The 23,485-nt window shown below is 52.4% G+C and overlaps 1 protein-coding gene across 2 annotated transcripts; it reads right to left on the bottom strand.

Annotated features, from left to right (window-relative positions):
• Positions 1 to 1,115: 1,115 nt before the first annotated feature.
• On the bottom strand, positions 1,116 to 23,485 carry Sbk1 (SH3 domain binding kinase 1). Of its 2 annotated transcripts, XM_028764293.1 has the most exons (5): positions 22,922 to 23,344; positions 11,518 to 11,631; positions 6,087 to 6,319; positions 4,898 to 5,100; positions 1,116 to 4,310 (listed from the first exon to the last, which is right to left on the bottom strand). In XM_028764293.1, the coding sequence occupies exons 3-5, from the start codon at positions 6,310 to 6,312 to the stop codon at positions 3,486 to 3,488; spliced, it is 1,254 nt and encodes a 417-aa protein (XP_028620126.1). In that variant the 5' UTR covers positions 6,313 to 6,319; positions 11,518 to 11,631; positions 22,922 to 23,344; the 3' UTR covers positions 1,116 to 3,485. The 2 variants fall into 2 exon arrangements, with proteins under 2 accessions (XP_028620126.1, XP_028620125.1); XM_028764292.1 differs by lacking the exon at positions 11,518 to 11,631 and having other exon boundaries at positions 22,922 to 23,485.

Below are 23,485 nucleotides of genomic sequence, written 5' to 3'. Positions count from 1 at the left end.
CTTGAGGGGACTCCAGAGTTGCTGGGGGGTGGGGGTGGGGGATCAGAAAGGAAACTGCTGAAAGGGAGGAGTGCTGTATCCAAAAGTGGGAATGCTGGCTGTGCTTGGTGGTCAGTTCTTGATATGACAGGGTCTGAAGGCAGAGCAGACACTGTTCTGCTGGCGCTGGTATTCATACTAGCCAGTATGTTTGGTATACCTCCCACAGCCACCTCAGCATCAACTCTTACTTGGCCCTAAGACCACTCCTAGTACCCACCCCATTGTGCTCTAGCCCAGTTAACTTAGAATTCTCTGGCTTGTCTATCTGGAGCTTCCCCAGGCATCTAAAAAACCTGGTGAGCTCAATCCTGTGCCTACCCAAGCCCTGGCCTTCTGTGACATGCTTGTAGTGACAATTTTGGAAATTTGATTTCTTTAAAAACACAGAAATATAAGAATGTGTTTTCATTTTAATCCCAGGTATGGGATATGGGGCTGCTTCAGATTGTCCACAGCAGCTACTGTGATTTGTCTCGTGCTCTAGCTGGGGTGTGGTTTTGCCAGCTGCAGTTTCTACAATTGTGTGTTTAGAATTCTGGGAACTTTTCAGAGGGTACATAAATGCTAGGGCCCTGAAAGGCAGGGTGGTTGGTAGCCGTTCAGGGAGGGTTGGTTGCAATTTTGTTAGTAGTCATGGTCAGAGAAGTAACAAAAATTAGATTCAGGGATCTCTCTCCCCTCTATCCTTTATCCAGTGATGGAATGAAACCAGGAGGACAGAAGGGAAAGGAACCCACGGAGCAACAAAGCTACTCACTTACTATCACTGCTGCACTTTCCGTGTCACTGACATGTATACATACTGAAGGTGCTCACCAAACACTGCCAAGATAGTGCCCGGAGCTTCCCGTTTTGGTCCAGGATGCACAGTCTAAGCTGAAGCTGAATTTAACTTCAGGACAATTCTCTCTGCCCCTCTCGCAGAAAGTTCAGGAAGCATACCCCGCCTTCAGCCCCAGCCTGGGTCCACTGGAAGCCTAACAGGCCATAAACGGCCTGGACACTGCAGATGCTGCCTCAGAGTGTGCTGTGAAGGAAGATCTGGGTACCCTCCCGCCCTGCAGCTGAAACAATCATTTTTCTAAATTTTTATTTTATAGCAATTGTCATAGTTAGAGAAGTAAATAACACATTTAAAAACCTCCTCAGGGCCAAAGGAAGCCAGAGTATTTACAAACACATGGGGTAGGAGAGGCAAGACAGGGCTGTGAGGCTCCACAGCCTGAGAACAACCCAGGCTCGGCCCCAGACGTGGACACTGATGCCAGCCACCAGGACTGTCCTGTGGGCTCAGGAAACGTCACATAGCCACAGGGCTCTCTGCTCACAGAGCCTGGTGGGAGGCCTCTAGCTAACCCGAGGCCTCACTTCCCATCCAGGGAGCTCCCCTACACCCCAAAAGCCAGCTCAAAGGGGCCCCTGGGAAGCACCAAAGGACAGGGGACAGTGTGAGGGACACACAGGCTGGGACAGGTGTCAATAGATGATTTGGCCTGCCCTGGGGTGAGACAGAGATGTGCACATATGTGTGCATACGTGAACAAACTGTACTTCACAGAAAAATTGCAAAGGGGTAGGTTTCTCTGTGGTTTGTCTTCTAAGCCTCCATGTCTACCGTGTTACTAATTTTTTGCTATGATTTTGTTTCAACAGTGACAAACTGAGGTAAACATCTGTAACCAACACCTCTCCTAAGGGGCAAAGGGTCCCAACCCAACCGACAGAGACAGTACCAGCGGTGACAAGAGCAGCCGGTGACCCAGTCTGAGTCCTGTTCTGGGTCAGGCTGGTTGCTGCCTCTAAACAATGGGGCTGGGCTACGTACCTAAAGTCTCTTCTGAGGACTACCATCCTAGATACTACAAGGGAGAAGCCTCCCACACAGGATCTCAACAGAGAGGGTGCTTATGGGATGCGGGATGTCTACTGTGGAATCTCGCTTCCGTGTTATTGCAGATCAGGGTGGAGAGGCCTAAGGCAAGAGGAGAAGTAGCGGCTGGGAAGGAGGGCCTAATGGCCCCAGGTGGGCCAGGGCAGTGATGGGGGCCTTCTGAGACTTGGCTCTTGGCAGGAGGAGGGGTTTGCTACTTACCTGGCATATGTGGGCCCTGTGTCCACTAGGGAAGTGGTGGCACCCCAGGAGAGTAGGACCAGGCCCTGGAGCAACCACAGTTTGTAAACTGGACTCAGGCAGGGCAGGGAGACCTATAGCCCTTTGTGGTGGGAGTAAGGGTGTGTGTAGAGGTGGGGGCTCCAGGCTGAGGGGTGGTTAGTGCCCCTTGTAGCTAGTCAGCCAGCCCCAAGATGGAACCTCCTTGAATGTCCCGGAACTTTCTGGAGGGACCCTAGAAGAGGCAACCCAGGCTAGCCAGTTGGGTGGGGCCAGGCAGAAGGCACAGCCTCCTTATGTTGAGGTTATTGCAGGGGTTCCTCAAGCCTCTTGTGTAGGAGTCCCAAAGGAGAGCTAGGATAGGGTGAACTCCTGTTTTGCTGCCTAAGAACCTGAGCCAACAACAGGTATCTCCTGGGATTCCCTGAGGAGTGTGGTAAAACATAGGCCTGGCTTTTGGCAGCTGCCTGGTGAGGTGTCTGGACACTCGAGTCACCAGACACACATCACACTCCCTCCTCATTTCAGTGACATCCTGCCCCATCCGTGATGTGCTCCGCTCCTGAAAGGGTACTGGCCTAGAACTGAGGCTTAGACATGTGACTCCAGCAGAAACCCAGGAATAACTGGCATGGTTGTTCCCTGCTGTGGAGTGCTCAGGGAAGGAGCAGCTGGGCTGTGCATGTACTCCCTTGGCCTAGGGACACAGGAGTGCCAAGCCTCCTGTTCCCCAGCCATCTGCTCCCCTACTCCCAGGAGGGGCACACATTGGAGCTCTGTTCCCCAAAGCCTCGTGGCTGCTGTAATAGCTCTCCCTCCTGGGTTCAAAGTCCCCATCAGCAGGAGGAAGTGAGGGGCATCACTAGATACTCAGGTCTGTTCCCCCACACGACTTTTGCTACATTTAAGGGGCTCAGCCTCTTCCTCTGACCTCCTAGACACCACTGTTATCAACCTATTGCCTGTCCCTGGCCAGTTTCTAAGAATCTCATGCCCATATTTGTCCAACACCAAAGACCCCTTTCTGTGCCCAGGTTTGGATGGGATTTCGTAGGGTTATCTGCCAAGGGGTATGAAGCGCCAGGAGTGTTCAGGTTCCAGAGCTCAGTCTGGCCCACAAGCTCCCAGCCTTTGTCAGGGGCCTCAGCTCCTCTAGGCTGAGGCCGGCCATACGCATGGTCATTTGCTAGCTATGTCACCAGCCCACCACCGACCCCGGTGTCTGGGCCTCCTAGTCTACGCTACTCCTTCCCACTGCCGCGCAGCGGCTGCTCCTTGTCCCCAGAATGGGATAGAGCGCGCGGCTTCCCCGCAGCAGCTGCGCTACAGCGGCTCAGACGCAGATCTCGATGGCCGTGGCCAGTACCACCTGCCCTTTGTTCTTGTCCGTGCGGCCGTCGGTCCTGCCCGGGGGTGCGGGCGGAGCCAGACCAGCCTCAGGCACGGGTACTGGAACTGGCACTGGCACGGGTACCACCGGCCCTACGCTGGGTGGGGAGGGCCGCGAGCCGCTGCCACTCTCGGTGAGCACAGTGCGCTTGAGCGGCCCGGGAGCCTCGAGGCGCAGGGACCCAGGCAGACGGTCCCCAGGCGGCTTGCGTGCGCGGTGCGAAGGCCGCCGCCGCAGCTCGGATGTGAGCTCGTGCTTGAGGAAGCGAAAGACCTCCTTGGCCGGCCCACGTCGCTCAGGCTCCAGCGCCAGAAGCCGCTGGAACATGCGCAGCGCTGGCTCAGTAAAGCGGCGCCACTGAGATGGCAGCCCAGGCAGGCGACCCCGCTGCCAGCGCACGAACTCCTCGAAGAAGGCATCCGCACCCGATGCAGCCTCCCAGGGGAAGTTGCCAGTGAGCACACAGAAGATGAGCACGCCAAATGCCCACACGTCCACGCCCGTGTCCACCGCGAAGCCATCAGCGCGGCCAGCCTGGCACACCTCAGGCGCTGTGTAGGGTATAGTGCCGCTCACACGCTTCACACGGCAGCCCACACGCCGCGTCATGCCGAAGTCAGCCAGCTTCACACGGCGGCACTCACGGTCAAACAGCAACACATTCTCCGGCTTGATGTCTCGGTGTACCAGCTGCCTGCTGTGCATGAAGTCCAGCGCCAGCCCCAGCTGCTGCACACAGCGCTTCACCGTGTCCTCCGGGAGTCCCACCTGTTGGGAACAGAGAGAGCTGCTCAGGAGTAGGCAGGCCGGCCTGCCCTACCCCCAGTTCCTTCTCTCAGACCCTGTCACCTGGAGGCCACAACTCTCCTGTTGTCCTCTGAACCTGCCTTGATCCTGGTGCCTGTTTGTCCTCTTCCCAACCTGGTGGGATACCTACTCCTCTTGTTCTGCTAGGTGGCTTTTGACTTCGACTTTTACCCAAGAGGAAAGATCCCGAGCACTAGGCTCCTCCTCCATTTGCTCCAGGGACATCTCTGCGCCATCAAGGCTTATTCATTTGCTTATTTATTATTTGCAGTGCTGAGGAGGAATCAACCCAGGCTCATACATATGCTAGACAAACACTACCACCAAACTATACTTCCAGTTTTCCTGAGATAGGGTCTCACTACTCAGCCCACGATGGTATAAAACCCATGATCTTCCTGCCTCTGCCTCACTTCCCAATAGCTGGGATTGCAGGCATGCACTGCCATACCCAGCCTACTGGTTGATCCTGTCCAACTCCTTACAGGACTTCATACTCCGGCAGCCCCAAAGCCCATCTCCTCTCTCTCTGCCACTCTCTGAAGTACCTGAGGAGGGATGATGTCAAACAGGTCCCCAGCAGGTGCATACTCCTGGGCAAAGACATAGCACTCCTCAGTTTCGAAGACCACATCAAAGACCTTGATGATGAAGGGGCTGGACGACAGGCTGTTGGTGATGCTCACCTCACGCAGGAAGTTCTTCAGCTTTGTCTTACTCTTATTCACAAATTTCAGGGCCATTTTAGTGCCTGGCAGGGCCACAACAAGAACAGTGAGAACCCCTCTCTCAGATACACTCCCACACCTGCCTGTACAACCTGTCCCTGCAGTAGTGACACAGATGGAAAACTGACCCAGTAAAAAGAAAAGACTTGTCTAAGTCTACCAAGCAGAGTGTAGCTGACATGAGTCTTCTACCTTGCAGCCCTTGATGTAAAAAATAGCCAGGAAGGCTTCCTGCCTCTACCCCGAGCTACTTTCCTGACATCCTATCTACTTATCTGTCATATGTATCTCCCTAGCTAGAACATGACTCCCTGAACACAGGGCCCTGTCTTGTATCGGTATTGTGTATTCTCCAGAATTCACCACAAAACAGGCTCATCAAATGCTTGCCAATGGGTGAATAAGAGAATCCCATGTAAGGAACTAGTCCCCCAAACTGGGCAGGCATGTGTACCCCACTGGGCACACAGCTATGCAGTAGCAACAGAATGCTACACATGATAGGCCCCACCTTCTTTCCTAAACAGAGAAAAGAGGTTCCATTGCTCAGGCTCACACAGAAAACACTAAGGCAACCCCATGTAAGCGGTCCTCCCGCTGCCTTAGTTCTCTGTCCTAGAGACTCCTCCTGCCTGGCCAGTACAGTGTCACCCTAGTTCAAACTCACTGTAGTGCTGTGACCATGGCTGCCTGGCTGGACTTCAGGGTCTGTGTCCTTATTGGAGAGACATGTCCAGACCAACCCCATAGGGCTATCTCCTCATATCCTCTAAATAAGGTGTCCTGTTTCCAAAGACCTGTCCTCACCTCTGTCCAGCTCCTCAGCATCAGATGTCACCAATGTTCTTTAAGAGCCACTTTCAGCAGTATCTTGTCCCTGGGCTCATCTGTCTCAAAGGCACCCAGATAGCCCCAAAGTGCTTTGGGCACTTGGCCAACTCCTCCTTTGCTGGCCCTCTGTCCAGGCATGTCCCCAACCTTAATACTCTGCCACCCTACCAACACTCACCTGTGCCCTTGTAAGCCACCAGGTCGACCTTCCCGTAGGTCCCTTTACCCAGCTCCCGCACAAGCTCATAGTGCTTGGTGACATCGCTGGCAGCCAGTGTGCGTAGGGTAAGCGCTTGCATGTCTTCTGTGAGGAGGGGCACACCTGCACCTGGTACAGGGGCGGCCCCTGGCCCACAGCAAGGCAGGGAGTGGAGCGGTTCAGGCTCAGGGCAGCCCACGCTCATCTTCTCCCTGTTGTGGGGTACGGCATGATGAGTGACAAGCCCCCTCACCATCTTCCTCCCACCCCCCCAGCACCTAGGAGATTGCTAGCTGGGCCACAGGGATGTTAAGCATCGTTAATCTTGACACCATTCCCAAAGTTTCTTGAGATTGTCACTGCCCCTCATTAGCACTGTGTATCACAGACCCATTTGTCTCACACTAACCCACACAGTACCCAGCAAGCACACAGGTTTATGTCACAAAGCAGTAGCCACACATATGTTCCCATTCACAAGTTCTGGGTTTCTGTTGTGGGCGGTGCTGGGGAAGTGGGGAGCTCAAACCTACAGTTTTGCACATGCTAAGCATGCGGTCCGTCACTGACCCACAGCCCTAGCCGTATTCACAAATAATGATGAAGCATCTGCTGTTTGCCAGGTGACATCAGAGCCCACACTGTACAAATACATGAGAATCCTTGCCCTTGAGGTTTATGCGTCAGAAAGATGGACAATAAACATGATGAACATACAAATGGCATGTCACAGTCAGAGGCAGAGTGGGTTCAAGAGCATGAGCTGGGGCCAATGAATGGCAGCCTCTGTCATATCAAATACCTCAGCTATACCATTTTACCCCACACAGGAAGAGAGTGCCAGTGTGGCCACACAGCAACAACACATGCAGCCATGACCAATGGCATCCCTGGGAACAACACAATCCCCTCTGATACATACAATAACTACGGCCCTGGGGCCTGTCCCTGCCTGTCCTCCATAGTCCCGGCCTGAAACCCCTTATGTCCACAGCAGAGATGGTCTTCATGCATATGCCCCTCACGGCTGCCATATGTTTCCATATAGACCACCATCCTCTGCCCTTCAAGGATGTTAGCAGTACAGCACCATCTCGGCTGAAGTCCAAGGCTGGGGACTGACTCTGTGATGGTAAAGTCAAAGCCCAATTTGGGGCCTCACTTCTGCTTTCCACCTTATACTTTGCTTCATTTTGCTGTGGCTTTACTGAGGTTTGCTTGGTATATGATAAACTACATATTTGAAACACGATTTGATGAGTTTAACACATAAATATTCATGAGTCCATCATAGCAATCAACATAACGAGCATATCTGTCATCCCAGAGTTTCCTTTTGTCCCAGTATAAGCCTGTTCCTTATCTTCTAGGCAGCCATCCAGAACCTTCTCTTAGCTCTCTCTCTCTCTCTCTCTCTCTCTCTCTCTCTCTCTCTCTCTCTCTCTCTCTCTCTCTTTCTCTGTGAGTGTGTGTGTGTGTGTGTGTGTGTGTGTGTGTGTACTGGGAGCAGAGCCTCTCCCGGGTACACTGGGCATGAGTACATGGTTACAGGTATGCATGTGCATGAGTGTCATCAGCCAGAAGCTGGCACTCAGACCTCCCGTTGGCTGCCTCTCATCCCAGAGCCCCCTGCCCACATCACAGCCCACATCACAGTTATACCAAGTCCTCTGCTTCATCTGAGATGAGGCATGACCTACAAGCCACAGGCTGGGTTTGAACACCAAATGTCACTTGTTAGTTGGTCGTCCTTGGGCAGGTTACATGTGTGACTGATTCCTCATCTATCAAGAGATTTAACAGAACTACTTCCCAGGAGCCACTGTGAGTTTAAATAGCCATGAAGCACCTAGTACACAGTAAGTGCTCTCTCTGTAGGTGTGTCCCATTCCAAGTCTCCAGAGTCACAGCTCCAGACAGGCTCTGCCACAGCCATGAGGTGACTAGGTAAGGATGGTGCAGTTACTCCTAGGCCTCAGGCCATACACCCATATTTTAGTTTAGTTTAGTTTAGTTTTTTGGTTTTTCAAGACAGGGTTTCTCTGTGTAGCCCTGGCTGTCCTGGAACTCACTCTGTGGACCAGGCTGGCCTTGAACTCAGAAATCTGCCTGTCTCTGCCTCCCAAGTGCTGGGATCAAAGGCGTGCACTACCACTGCCCGGCCCATACACCCATCTTATCTGTGCATTTCCAGCTGGAAGCAGGATGTGCTAGAACCTCCCTACACCCAGGAGCCCTGGCTAGCCACTCCCTTCCAGGTCAAGCCCTTTCCCCTGCCTTCCCTTCCTTTCAGGCAGCACGACCCAGCCTCCCACTTCACACAGAGAGGAGGAACATCAGGAGGGAACTTCCTGGCCTCCCACCAGCCATAGGCGGAGTTCCATCTGTGCCATCCTCAGCAATGGCTGGGATGAGAGGCCCCTCCCTGCACTGGCTCCCACCTCTTCTACTTCCTCAGGCCCCTGCTCTCTTCATCCACCAACCAGCTCTGTTCCTAGACCCTGTTTTCACAGAACTGTCCCACCCCAACTGCAGCCCTTTTTGAGTTTTATTTTAACTCTAGATGCCACAGCATCTAGAGTCTAGTCTGTGGCATGGTTATGCTTTCACAAACCCAGAGGATGGTGGAAAATCCAGTCCGGCTTCCCCTTACTCTATGTGACTGGGCTCTGTTGCCATTGTTCAGAGCCCCATCCAGTTGCAGGCTACAGTTCTGCCGCAGCCATGATTAGGCTATGTTGGGGAACTGGGGAGGGGAGTCTTTCTCAGCTCCAGGGACCATGAGTGCTGTCAAATATCCACCACCTACCTGGTGAGGAAGACAAGTTAGCTAGCTTCATCTCAAAAGGGAAGAGAAATCAATTTTGAAGGTGTCCCCAGGCCATTGTCTCTAACCTTTAAAGGCCAGTGTGGGTTTTTTCCTGAGGGTCTCTGATGAATAGACAGTCCCCTCAATCTGGAGTCTCCTTGACCCCCAGGGAGATGCTGGGCTGCTGGGCTGCCCATTTGATAGCCTACACTCCTGGAGACAGAGACGGGCGGCCTAGTGTGCAGACTCGTGCTCTCTGACTCAGCTCCCCGCTTAGAGCATCAGCCCTGCCGGGTCACCTCAGATGGTTTCTGTGTCGTCTGGGACTTTGACTGGCAGCTGTAGGAGGCTTTATTCCTTCCAAGTGCTTGACCCCGGGCCTCAACACTGCCTCTAGGCACACAAGCCGATGCATTGCCTCTGCAAACCTCAGAAGCTGCCAGACAGGCCAATGTTCCTAAGCACCCTCCACTTTCCACTCCTATTCCCCACCTGACCTCTCAAGTGCCACTGTCCTTAGGACCCTCTTTTCTATGAACCTCTGCTGCCCCAGCAGGTACAAGTAACTGGCACTGAAGAACTTACACCGGCGCCTCCCCTGCTGACCAGGTAGGGGAAGGCATCTCAGCTGTGCCTGCCTGTCAATGAGCCAAGAGCCCCTGAGGCAGAGGCCAGACCAGATCCCAACCCATCCTTTATTGCACCCTAAATTTACTGGGTAAGTTTTGGGGCCTCACAGCCCTCCTCTTCCTACAGTCATGTTCTCCACAAGGTGTCAGCAGGAGGCAATGACTGAATCCACATGTCTGTCCCTGATGCTGCTGTGTCATCCCTCAGGTACATACTGCCTTTGACCCAGTTACTTAGAGGTACAGTGGGGAGCTACAGAGATAGCATGAGCCTGGAACAGTCTGGGCCTTGATCCTTCTGAGAGCCACTTCACCTGAGTGACCTACAGCCAGTCCTGGACCTCAGTTTACACATCCACACATTAAAGAAAACAAAAACATTAACCCAACCATACCTACTGCAGCCAACCTGTCATCAGGACTCCACAATTCTTAACACTACAGTATTGTACTGTTATTTCATGATGAAATGAAGCACAGAGACCAAGAGGCTTATCTACAGAAACATAGCTAGCTTTGGAACAGGATCTAAATCCCTTCCTTTAAATCAGTTCTTTCCCAAGACAAGTGTTGGGAACAATACACCCAGATCCTGCAGTAGCTGGGTGGAACCTCTGCCAAGGAGACCCATGTCATCCTCACAACGATGTCACGTGGCTCCTAGTATATGTGACAACTTGAGACTGAGTGAAGCACGACATGTCTAGCTCCTGACATCTGACATTAGGGGATCACTGTCCTCCAGGTCCTGACACACACCCGTTTGAATATACTCAGCTATACCTGTGCCTGTGAACTCCTAGCAACCAGGAAATAGAGGTCTCTGTTGCCCTTTGGTTCCTCCCTGCTGGTGCTCAGCAGGGTATCCTCCCACACTCTGCTGCCCCAAGAGACCCTTTGGGTGGAACCCTTCCAGGGTGTGTCTCTACTGGCTTCAATACCCATCTGTGTAGTGATCTGGAACTTTCCCCCACCCACCAGGGAGATGCTGGGCTGCTGTCTTGACCATCTGATGTGTACACTCCAGAAGACGGAGATGGACATCTTAGTGTGCAGGCATGGCAGTCCTAGCTCTGCCACATGCTGGAAGGCCACCAAAATGGGGGAGGGTTTCCCAAGCAAGAAGCAAGACTGAACCGCCTACCACTTCCTGTTGGCAGGCAGCCTGGGTTGGGTGCCACCCTGTGATGCTACACCCAGCACAGAACCCATCTCACAGTGCTTCGGAACTCTCATCCCTCACCATAAGCAGAGACAAACGCACAGAAGCCATAAGCGTACGCACACAGACATACAACAGGCAAACAGACATAAAAAAAGGTATACACAGACATACAAATCTGCACGCACAAGCAATAGCACCACCTTGGCAACATTTTTCTTGCTAAGACCTCACAAGAACCCTGAGGAGAGGGCAAGGAGCTGCCTGTGCTTTACAGAAGCAGCTTACCTGTGGTGTGACTTACACACCCATGAACATGTTAATGATTTCAGTAAATGTACAAACTGGGCAGCCACTGTCACTATCGAATGATGTTTTCTGTTCTACAGATAACAACGGAGGCTCAAGAGTGTGGTGACTTGTCTGTGGCTATGGCAGCCAGCCAGCTGCTATCAAACAGTCTCCTCTTCTACATTACAAAGTCACACTCAGCTTCCTTCATGTGGCCATGTGGCTGGCTCCCCTCCCCCACACTGGGATGTGAACACAGTGACGTGTTATTGCCAGCTCAGGACTTTTTCCAGTTGCAGAAGCCTTCTGGATGCTGACTTGAACAGAGGACTCCCAAACTCTCAAATGTGGTAGATAGAGGCCCCACTAGATGTCCCCCCAGGAAGGGTGAAGATTACCTACCCTGTATTGTTCTGTGAATTTCTACCTTGTTCCACCCCTGAAGCATGGCTTGTCACAACAACTACTGCTCTTCTCGGGAAGGGCTATGCAGTCAGTAGACAGAACTATGTTTTGTACCTGCCTGGAGCATGGCCAGACTCCCAAGAATGGTGATGGAGATCAAGGACAAAAATGCAATCACAGGAGTGGGTGGAGGGTGATCCATCTGCTGAGAGGAGGGCTGGCCTTATCCTGTCAGTGGGAGAATAGTGTCACTGTCTTTATTGACACTCTGGGTACTCACAGCTTGGTGGGCTAGACGTAAGTAAAGTATCAACCACAGCATGGGATATAGTTGCTATACTCACTTTACAGAAATACCCCTCCAAGTCCAATGGTGAAACCTAATTGTCTTTTTTGTGCCCTGCATGGTCCATGCTGGCCTCAAACTCTTGTTCCTCCTACCGCAGCTTTCTGGGTATTGGGATTACAGGCCTGTGCCACCACACTCGGTTCTGTCATTTTAAGTCTTAAGTGAGATCTGGCCAGATGTTGGGGCATACACCTTTAATCCCAGCATTTGAGAGGCAGAGAAAGGTAGATCTCTATAAACTACATAGTACCTGCCTCAAAAACAAACAAACAAACAAACAAACAACAAGGAGAGACCTGGGCAGGGCAGGTGAGATGGCTCAGTGGGTAAAGGTGCTTATGGAGCAAGTATGGTGACCTGAGTTCGATCCCCACAGCCACTTTAAGGTAGGAGAGAACTGATTTCACAAAGTTGTCCTCTGACTCTTACACGCACACTAGGCATGTGTACACCTACCATAAACATGTACCATATACACATGTACCACATACACAACAATACTAATAAGTATGATTTCTAAAAAGACAAGACCTTGGAAACTACTTAGAGGTTGGGTTCCTATTAAAGGCTCATCCTGGTCTTTCTGTTTCCTTTCCACCTTCTACAATGGGATGTCCTTGACCTTGATGTCCTACCTTCTAGAACTGAGAAATGCATCTGCTCATTATAAACCATCCACTTAGAGATCCTTGGCGGCAGACGCACCAAGCAAACCAAGACAGCTACTGGGGTACACATGGAGTCAAAGCTGGCACTTGGCAGAGCTGGATCCAGATCTGGGGCTCCTGTCCTGTAGGGTCTGCAAGGCAGACATGGTACAGAGAAAAGCATTCTCCATCTCTGGGGATACAAGAGAGGCTAAAGGCTACCTATGGGGAATGGGGGACTATGAGAGGTGAGGCAGGACCAGGCCTTTCTTTTTTGTTTGTTTTCTTACCCTGACTGACCTGGAACTTACTATGTCCACCAGGCTGGCTGAGAACCTGTGATCCTCTTGCCTCTGACTCCTAAGGGCTGGAATTACAGGAGTGAGTCACAATGCCTGCTCCAGCTGAGCCTTTCTGACCCTTACACTGGAGTCCCACGATTCTCTGTCCTGTGTTTAGACCCCCTCCCTTCGACCCTGGACCTACACTGTGTCCCCTGCAAGGGCAAACTCCAGGGGTGTCTTAATAAAAGCCTGGCTTCTCTGGATATGACTACTTACCCTCCTTGAGGGGATAAATAGCTGTGTGGTAGGATTTCAGAACTGAGTGGGGGTAGCCCCGTAACCTCTCCCCTTCCATCAGTGAAAGGCAAGTGAGCTTCAGTTGTGTTCTCCTGACTCTCCACACGCCAGTGTTCATGCTGCCTCCCTCAGAAGTCTTAGACTCCATAGGATGAACAGCTTTTCTCTATCTGCACTTCTTTCAGTTGACACACACGAGATCATGGCCTGTGGCATTTCATACAAGCCTGCCTTTGTGCCTTGCCCCACACCCCGCCCCAGGCCGACTGAAAGTCAGATTTGACTCACTTTTTGCCTTGCTTACACAGCTGCAATGGAGTTTGGATCACTTGACTGTTATTTGAGACAGAGTCTTGATAGGGTGGCACTGAATTCTTCATCCTCCTGCCTCTGCCTCCCAAGTGCTAGGACTACAGGTGTGTACCAGCACATGTGGCCTTGCAGTGCTGCTGTGGCTCACTGAAGAGCCATGCGTTGCCTGCTCGGCATCAGCTCCCCTCGTTGGGTAGCAGCACTGCCTTGCTCTCTATACTGCTATCAGGGACAGGCCTGACTCGGGGTCCATTATTCCACCTTCCTCAAGACGGACATGCTTCCAATGGTGACCCGCTGGAGGCAGCCCTGAGACGTCTGCTGGAGCTGTAGAGAAACAGCATCTTCCACTCTGGGTGTGAGACCAAGTCAGAGGTCACAGGGCTACAGCTGTTGGAAGCTGGCTGGCCACACCAAAGGGGAAACCTGCCTGACAGAGAAGCAGCTGAAATGTGCTGACGAGGCACGCCTAAGGCTGGTTATACTCCCGGACATTTGTTTCATGAATCAATGGATTTCTGTTCTGGCTTAATTAAGCCAGCTGATGAGTTTATATAACTCTCAAGCTAGACTCCAGACGAGTGTACCTAAAACCCAGCAAGAAAGCCGCAAGCTCCTTGAAAGCCAGCCCCTGCCTTAATCATCTTGCTATTCCCAGCACTGAGCCGGGGGGTGACAAATGCCAGTGAATAATTCCTTACGTGTTTGGAAGTTGTAACTTTTTATATCTTGGCTTTCCTAAATATGACCCTGCAGGCACACAGTTATTTTTCTAGCACCACGTGAAGGACTATTGGTCCCATTCTGCAGATGGACAGACTGATGGCCACAGTCATAGGTCAGTGGCAGGCCATGTCAGGTGCCAGGATGTCTTTGGGAGTGATGTGCTATTGTCTTCTAACAGCCCCAAGCCCAGGTGACATGAAAGAAGCAGCTCTGAGGAGCACTGGTCACTGTGGACAGGCTGGAGATACCAACAGTCAGTGACATTGATGAGCTGAACCCCATGGACCCACCAAATCCTTCCATCGTCTCATAGTGTGGGGACTGATACTGACTCCAAGTTACAAATGGAAAAGCTTAGGCATGGGTACTGTCTTCTGTCTGTCCTTACTGCTGGGGATGGAGCCCAGGCAAATGTTGCACCCCTAGCCCTTTTTATTCCAAAACAGGAGTCTTGCTATGTAGTCCAGGCTGTCCTCAAGCTTATGACCTCCTGCCTCAGCCTCCCAAGTAGCTGAGGTGGTAAGTATATACCACCAGGCCCAGCTGGGTCATATCATTATAGCAAAATCATCCATCCAGGGACCAGTAGATCAGGCATTGTCCTGTGACCCAAGCCTAACCACTGCTCTACTACCTCTAAAGTAAAGTGGTAAAAATTACCATTTATTTTCCCATTTAATCTCTGCGGCAGCTCCTTTTTCACAGAGCAGGATGCTGAGGCTTGGAGGAGCCTGCCCATGGTCACACAGCCCGTCAGCCTCAGGGCAAGGACTGTATCCTTAGCTTCTTGGTCTGCGCATCATCTTTTTTACTTTCAGTCTTCAACTCTGGGTCCCAGGTCTCCCGCCAACCCATGTTCAGCACCACAGGCCTGGACAGCACCCATTGACGCCTGGCTAAGCGCCTACTTGAGGAAGAGTAGCCAGGCGGGCAGCAGCAGCGATAGGGGGACACGACTGCAGAGCTGGATCTCCACAGAGTCCATGCTATTGCTATAATAAGTAAGTGGCCTTGTGCAGAAGGAATTTGACACTCAGTAGAATTGAGTGTATCTGTACATAGCTTCTAGAAACAGGCATGTAAGCGAAAGGGTGAGTGGGTTTGGAATTTCTGCAGAGAGCCCTGGACTAAGTTGCTATGCTGATGGACACCTTACCAAATAAGAAGCCTGCCTCTGGGAGAACAGAGCAGCAGTCACCAGTTACCCTGCCCTCTGGGCTCCAGATCATCTGATACAGTCAGATATTAGTACACTACTTTGATAAGGGATAAAATAAGAACAGGGTTTTCACTTGCATGTACTTATATTAAGTAACTCCAGAACCCACACATTAGTGATGGTATTTGACCTTGACCCAAACTAGCTTGCAACTTCTAAATCTTCTGTCTCACCCTCCAGAGTCGCTAGGGTGTGTGCCACTGGGCAGGCTATAGTCTACTCGACACACAGCATCCAGTGTCGCTCCCTTCTCCACTCCCTCCACTAGCCCACCGCACACCAGTCTTCCCACTAGCCTTGTCCACCCCCACCCCCGTGACTCGCTGCTATACCCCACCCCCACCCCAGTTTCCCTGCTGTTCCCAAGCAGTTCTATCCCAGCCTGGAGCTGTTCCTTCTGCCTGAATAGCTCTTCCCTCCAATGCCCACATGAATCTTTCGTCACTGTTCTGCTTGGGTGACACCTTCCAAACATGGGCCACTTCCCACCTTCCCTTCCTCTCCACCTTGCTCCTTTTCTCCCCAGTAGAACGTAGCACCTTTGAATGCATTACATAATTTACTGACTATGATGACATCTATTAACTGTGCCTTTCTCCCACTCAAACTGAAGCACCCAGAGGGCAGGGATTTTATGGCCTGGTCTTGTTCACTATGGAGTCCCCAGGAGCTGGCATGGCACCTGGCACAAAGCAGGTTCTTAGTAAATTTCTGTTGACTGAACAACTGAATCTCTTGGGGAGGTGGGAACTGAGCAAGGAGGAAAGGAAGGGTGAAACTTTACCAGGCTCAACCCTGCATGGTCTGGGGAGCAGAAGGGACAGCTGGCCAAGGCCAGGTGACAGGTGCTGTTAGAGGAAGCAAATGAGAAACCTGCTTAACAGCCATCAGCACTATCCCCATCTCCAGGGATGTCACACCCTACAGCCTGTGCTTGGCAAGGTCCCCTCTCTTCCCAGGACAGGCATCCTAGTCTGGTGACAATGTTCTCCTAAGTGGTCTCCCTCAGGGCTGTTCCTACCCTCTACCCTGGCTTACGCAGGCCCACAATCTGCCTGCACTTGGACCCCTCTGCTCATGGCCAGAAGCATCACCACAGCACAGGCCTGTCCCTACATCCAATACTTGAGGGGTGGGGCCTCCTAGGAAACAAGGGATTCTAGACAAGCCCTCTCTTTTGTTTTATCTTTTAAGTCAGTGTCTTGCTGATAAACAGCCCAAGCTGACCTCAAACTCAAAATCTTCTTGACTCTTCCTGAGTGTTGTGTGTACAGACATACAGCCACCATGCCTGAACTGCCCCAGTTCCTTGACAATCACACATAACCCATAAAGTACTGTTTCCTGGTCCAAAAATGAAAAGGAAAAAGAGAGTATTCAATGTCTCCCTTTCAGGGTGCAAATCCTGCCACTGTGCAATGTGACCTTGGGCAGGCTGTGCCCCTACTGGTGCCTCAGCTTGCTCATCAGTAGGCCAGGGCTAAGAATGCCCACTGAGAACAATGGTTTTACATTTCATTTTCACTTTACAATAAAAACTAAAAAGGTATTTCTCACATGCCTGGCATGAAGTAGATACCTGGTAAGAATTGGCCAGATGGAGGAGGGACCTGAGGTCTAGTTCTCCCACTGGCTGTGCAGACAAATCTGCCCTTCTATTCCACACTGCTGCTAAATCTTACTCTTAAACCAGCTACAGTCAGAAATAGTCTGTGATCGCCGGGCTCGCCCTCCCCATTTGCCAGATCTGTAAAGTGGAGACTCAGGACTCAGGAGTATTCCTGGGTCAAGCCACAACATACAACCTTCCTTACTGTCCTTGCCACCAGGGCCATCTAGAGATCACTGTACTGTGAGACTCCAGGACTGACTTAGAGCCTCCCTCCCTCTCTTCTACCTGACAGTCTACCCTTTCCCTAGGCAAAGCCTTGGCAACCATTTAAGTTGGTGACTCTGTTACCAAACAGGTTGTCTCGCCTCTCTGGCCCTGTGGAAGGTGGGAGCCAGATCCCAAGGGGTAGGGCCCTCAAAGAGGGCCATGAGCAGGCCCAGGATTTGTGAAGGCCCCCAAAACTCAAGACCTAGATGACACAGACAATCTAGCACTCAGGACTTGGAATAGAGTGGGACACAGTGGGCAGAGCGGTCATCTACTATTGGTTGATGGGCCAGTGCCTTTAGCTAGGTTGTTCCCAGGGAATGAGTGGTGACTGCTAGAAAGATAGCTGGGTAAGCAGAGGCTCTGTCCCAGCCCCAGATGTCCTCTGAGCTACGAAGGGACAAATAAGCCTGTAGCCAGCGTAGCATCTACACCAAGGCTCAGGTGCTCACTACCATCCTAGCCACAGGGTCCTGTGCAAGTTGTTTGTCCTCTAAGACTCGATTTCTTCCTGTTAAATAGGCATAAGAGCTAAGGATGTGGCTCAGAGCATCCATCTGACATGGCCTGGGCTCCAACAAGAGAGGAAATGGGTATAAAATGGTTCAGGTTCAAGTAGTGCTTACAAGAGTCACCTCTCACAAGCCACCCAAAACTGCTTTAGACATACTGACTCATTTAAATGTCAAATACCCTTGGGAGAAGTTATTTATGCCTCTACAGCCAAGGAAACTGAGGCACAAAGAAAAAGATTAAGTGGCTCTATCCCAAGTCACAACACAGCTGGTTATGGCTTAGAGATGATTTGTCTGATCCTAAAACGTTTCAAAAGGATATGTTGTGCCTGGCTACGTGCTCGGCACTGCTTCTGGATCTGAGAATACCTGAGGGCCATGTAGCCCATGCTTGAGAGCTCAAACTGTGCAGCACAATAGCCAAGGCACTAACGGTGAAACAGACACATGTCAGGCAAGGTGCCATCCCAGGGGAACCGCCACGGAGCAAGGGGGAGGAAGCTGCCAAGTATGCAGAACAAATCTCAAGAGAACCGAAGCCTGGGGACACTGAAGACACCACAGCAAGTGGCTTTCCTCTCAGTAGCCTAAAGTCCTCTAAGACTCTTGTTCCATGAGGGGTGAGGCACAGGATGTGATTCTGACCTGAGACTTGCCTTAGGAGACTCTGATGCAGTGGAACTGCAGGCCCCTGGAACACGCTGGTGCCCAGGTGGAGCCCCAGAGAACTTCAGATCCACCAAGCCTCGTGCTTTGTGTATGAGATAAAAGTGACCAGAACCTTTCTTGAACCCCAGGACAGAGACAGCCTTGGGGAAAACCCTTCACATCAGAGCCCCAGTTTTCCTTTTTTCAGACAAGGTCTCGCTTGCAGTTTTGACTAGCCTGGAGTTTACTATTAGACCATACTAGCTGAAAACTTAGGAGATCTGCCTGCCTCTGTCTCCCGAGTACAGGGACCAAAGGTGTGTGCCACCACACCAGGCCAGAGAGCCACTTCATCTCTAAGGGGAGCTGCCACCCTTTCTGCTCAGGGCTTGAGGACTGATATTAAAGGCAAACCTTTGGGGTGATATTCATAGTACTTTACAAACATCCATCCACTCGACCCTATCAACAGCCCCAAGAGTCCCAGGACTCTCTTACAGAAGCTGAGGCACAGAGGAGCTAGGGACCTTGCCCAAGGCCAGGCCCAGTGGGTAGAACTGTGTACCCTCTTTGAGGTGATCTGACAAGCAAAAGAGGAAGTTCTATGATATCCTGGCCAGCTCTGCCCAGTCTCCCACTGGAAGCCCAGAAGCAGCAGCTGGTATATTCTGGAACCCTCTTGCGACTATTGAAGCTGCAAAGGAGTGCTAGGCTGAGGGAAATCACAGCAGGTCCCCTGACTGGGACCAGTTCATCTGCATATGGTAGCCCAAGGTGAAAGAAGACCTAGAATGCTTGCAGACACTGCTGAAGCCTGGCCAGCACCTCCACTGTTGGAAGCTCTGAACACCCCTTTTACAGTCAAAACACAGGCCCCACAAGAACTGACTAGTCCAAGGTCAGGTTAGTCACTGGATAGGCAGCCACTGCCAGTTCAACACAAACCCTTGGTGATCACAGAGCTGGGCTCAAATCCTGCCATGGGCTCAGTGCTGTGCTGGTCTAGGGGTAAAAAGAAGATCTGCCCAGAGCCTGGCACTGCAGACTGACAGCAGAAACTGCTCCACTGCCTCCTTCCAAGCTCAACATTAATGACATGGCTTCCTGGTGGGGGGGAGGAGCTAGGAGTGCTGGGGGTATGACAGAAAGGAAGAAGGGGGTTGGCCACGAAGGGGACCTGGAGGGTCTACCTCACGGGGCAGAAAGCCTTTGGCTACTCCTGCTGTCATTAAGACCCTCTCCTGGAGAGGCACAGAGGACAAAAGGAGCCTTCTTCCCAAGGCCAGAGAGCTAGCCCCACAGACTTCCTCCTGCAGGCTACAAGGATGGGCTAAGAGTTCTTGTTGCTCCCCATCTTGGAGCTCTGCAGCCCTGCCAACTACCAACTTCAGCAATGACTGCTTCCCCCAACCCCACCTCAAGCCCTACATTCTCTAGAGCAGCTCCCAAAGGAAGCTAGGCCATCCCTCGAAGTGCCCCTTTAATAAGACTGAACCGCCTCTGGCCTAGGCTCCTTTCAGTTCATCCTTCACAGTATTATCCTTACTCTATACGTAAATAAACTGAGGCCTAAAGCAGCAAAGCGCATCCCAGACCCAGGGGGAGACCAGAGCCGGTGCTCTCCACACGGCACTCTGCTGACCTTTGTCCAGGAAGATTGCATACCTACCAAAGCCAAGGCCAGTGGCTAGGGCCTGGTGCTGGCCTCTGGCTCTGGCCCAGTTATTCGGCAACAGCCGTCAGCTTCGTGCTTAGGGAATGTCAGAAGCTGGGGAAGGACACGGTTACTTTGTTTTGTTGGCTGGTTTGGGGATAGAACCTTGAATGTGGCAGGCATGGCCACCATCCTTTGCCCAAAGTTCAACCCAGGCCACCTGTTCAAAGCACAGAGCTCAATCCTGGAAAGCCCGAGATGAGGAAGCTTGGGAAACCTTCACTTTCATTTCTGCACAGAGGAGTAAACTGAATTCAATTGCAGCCCTCCCCAAGTCCTCTGTCAGACTTGGCCTAGAACCGTGGTCTACTGGTCCTAGCAACAACTATGTCTGTGCCTCCTGTGGTGTGTGTATGTGTGTGTGTGTGTGTGTGTGTGTGTGTTGGTGCTATGGGGAGGTACAACAGAGTGGAATGTGAGGCCAGTCTGGGGAAGTCCTGGCTCCTCCCACCACAACCCCAGATGGGCACTCTGCTCATCCTAACCCAGCCCTGGGGGTGGCCAGGAACACATGCTGGTAGACCAAGCATAGCCAGTGCTGAGCAATCTTTTTTCCAGCTTCCACTCTCCCTGACAAACCTGGAAGTCAGCAGCTAGGCTCTAAGTTCACAACAATAAAGAACAGGTCAGGAATTCTTGGGACAACTGGGAGCATGTGCCCTATCCAAACAACACGGCCATTCTCTAGCTCTGGGCCTCAAGTTGCTGCATCCCCTGGTTTTTCAGGAAGATTTCCAAGTCAGCATCTGAATGTGAAATCTTCCAAAAATGTTTGAACACCGATAACAAATGCAGACATGTGAAATACACTCATCAGCAAACTGGGCCTCTAAGCTGTATTCTCCACACGCTAAGACATCAGGCTGCAGGCTCAACAGTGCTCATGTGGCCAGAACAGGACAGCCTCAGACTCCCAAAGCTGAGCCTGGACATGCAGTCTCACAGCACATGGAAACAAATGTCACTAAACTGCCCAGCCACCAACCACCTAGACTGGGCTCTCTACAACGTGCCAGTCTAAGCCAGAACAAAAAGGCAGGTAGAGGTAGAAATAGCTGCCAAGCCATCGTAGAGTGGGGCTCTGGGTCAGAGGAATTTTGTATGATAAAGAATTAGAGACATGGAGACAAGCCAGATATAGTGGGGGTGCTCAAGATGTAAATTAGGGCAGGCTGCAGAGAGCTGGGCTGCCAAGCTACTTTATTAAGGCTACTCAATGGGGAGTCGCTGCAGGTTAACAAGGAAAGAAAGTCTTCCTGCCAGTCCCCTTCTGGCCTCATAATGGTTCTTTCTGCTCACAGTCATTTGAACTTCTGTTCTCCAGCCTCTGCTTCCACTTTCTTGCCTGTGGAGTGTGTGACAAAGCCCTCAGCTCCAACCCACTGCACAAAATAAACTTCCAAGATGGTTAGGACACACCTAAATGCTCCTGGCTTCAATCTATATCCACCATGCTGGCCACAGAGTATGTAGTTCAGTATCATTCTCTCTGGGAAATGCCACAGGCTTGATCAAGGTCACCTCATCTTCAGGGCAACTGGCTTTCGCACATCCTCTCCTGGGGTGACTGCCTTGACTGTCCTTGAGCCTGAAGGAGGATCTGCAAGAGTGCTGACCCAGGTTACATCCTCACTCACGGGGCAAAGCTGGCAGCAGGGAAGAGATCAGACAGTGGTAATGGGAAGGCATCAGCTGCTCAAGTCCGATATGGAGGATCAGGTGTCTCACGGACAAGGGGCTGAGGGCTGGGCAGCTGGCCTGACATGGTCTGAACAAACAGAAGAGCCCAAGGATCTGAAGCCAGATAGTCAGGAAAAGATGAGGGGAAGCCTCAGACTCCAGGGCTGGAACTTCAGACACAGTAGGAGGTTGTAATGAATGGATAAATAAATGAACAAAGAAACTTCTACAGGGCTCTGTGTCCAGAATCCTGCCTTCCCAGCCCCTCTACTCACCTCCTACCTGACTCTGCACCTGTCTGTGGAAGGCTGAGAAAACCTTCCTGCCCTTTCTTGGGTTACAACACTCCCAAGATCTCCCAGCTTCCCCGGGGTCCTGGGGTTTAGGACTTTGTTGAGGCCCTCTTGATTGTAGATGCTTTGGAAAGCTAAGCAAGAACCGAGACTCACTCCTCCCTTGTAGAGGACACAGTGTCCCAGTCCTGGACTTGGCCCTAGGTGTTCCCCGGGTCAGGAAAAGGGAAGAGACTCGGGTTTGCTGTCCTTGGGGCTTAGAGGAACAGAAAGGTGCTCTGACCTGAAATGGTTTCTTCACTCAGGGCACCTCACCTCCCCAAAAACTAGCTGCTCACTTTGAGGAGGCTTGTCCACTCCCTGTTCTGCAGGGAGTACAAAGAGGGTAAAGAGCCCCACTGAGACCTGAGGGGGTATAGGAGTCAGAAGATAAGAGATTTCCACTCATTCTCTCAAACACGCCCCTTCTCTGCCCTCTCAGACAAAGGCACACACCCAAAGACCCAGCTGTCACCCAGAGCTGCAAAACGCAGGCACCTGTCACCTTTGGGCGCCCCAAATTTTCTCTTTTCTGGGGGGGGGGGGCCCTCTTAAGAATTCAGCTTGGCCTTTGGGAGAGGATATCTACATCTCTTTATTCTTCAAAGGACCTAAGGTCTACGTTCCAGGTTCACTACAGATTCTCCACCCTCTTCCCCTTCTTCAGGTCATCGAAACTACTCTCTCCCAGGGTCCGAAGCTGTGCCCAAATCTCAGGGTTGGGGTGGAAGGTGGGGGAAGGGAGAGGAGGAGGGGGCGGCTCCTCCAAGCGAGACACAAAGAGACGTCCTTCAGCCTCGGCTCCATGGCGACGCTGAGGAGGGGGAGCGCGCACTCCGGACTTCCTTCTCCACCTGCGGGACTCTGGGGACCTCGGTGCCACTCACCTGCCGCCCCTCACCTGGGTCCCACTTACCTGGGCTGGGGCCGCGGGGACGCCGCGGCAGGGGGCCTGGGCGCCGTGTCGATCTTCGTCTGCCCGGCCCGAGAGGGGCTCAGGGCACCACCACCACCATGAGGCGGGACGCTGAAGGCGTCTCAAGGGGCTTGGTCGCCCGGGTCCCGAGGCTTTGGGATGCCCGGGGCTTCTCGTTAGCAAGAGGATCTCGCTGTCCTAGGTTTGGGGTCCCTGTGTGCCGGAGCAGCGAGGAGGGGGCTAGCGTCCCAAGGCTGGGTCTCTCTGTGTCTTGAGGTGTGCGGTTGTAGCAAGCAGATCTTGGGGGGCCTGGGTTGGATCGGTCGCTGCGTCCCGGCAGCCGCGTGCGAGAATGGAGGTCACCGCTCAGCCGCTGGGGGGTTCGGGCGCCGCCGCTGCGAGCAGCCCGGCCCTGCGGGCTCCTGCCCCGGCCTGGCGCGGGCTGAGGCTGCGGCTCCGGCTTCGGCTCCCGCTCCGCCCGGCGCTTGGGCTCCAGCGCCGGCGCCCGCCCGGGCTGCGCTCCATCGCGGCCTCGCGGCTCCGCCTCCTGCCGGCGCGTACCTG

This window comes from Grammomys surdaster, unplaced genomic scaffold, assembly GCF_004785775.1.
Source record: "Grammomys surdaster isolate TR1022 unplaced genomic scaffold, NIH_TR_1.0 142, whole genome shotgun sequence".
Lineage (NCBI taxonomy): Eukaryota > Metazoa > Chordata > Mammalia > Rodentia > Muridae > Grammomys > Grammomys surdaster.
The sequence above is the reverse complement of the archived record's forward strand: the minus strand, read 5'-3'. Positions and strand labels throughout refer to the sequence as shown.

What these genes read in the sequence shown, in the direction of transcription:
- Sbk1 (XM_028764292.1), bottom strand. Translation starts at nt 6,312, where the DNA reads ATGAGCGTGGGCTGCCCTGAGCCTGAACCGCTCCACTCCCTGCCTTGC. An exon ending in GGTGGCTTACAAGGGCACAG is followed by an intron (nt 5,101 to 6,086) that starts GTGAGTGTTGGT and finishes TGGCCCTGCCAG; the next exon opens with GCACTAAAATGGCCCTGAAA. An exon ending in TTGACATCATCCCTCCTCAG is followed by an intron (nt 4,311 to 4,897) that starts GTACTTCAGAGA and finishes TGTTCCCAACAG; the next exon opens with GTGGGACTCCCGGAGGACAC.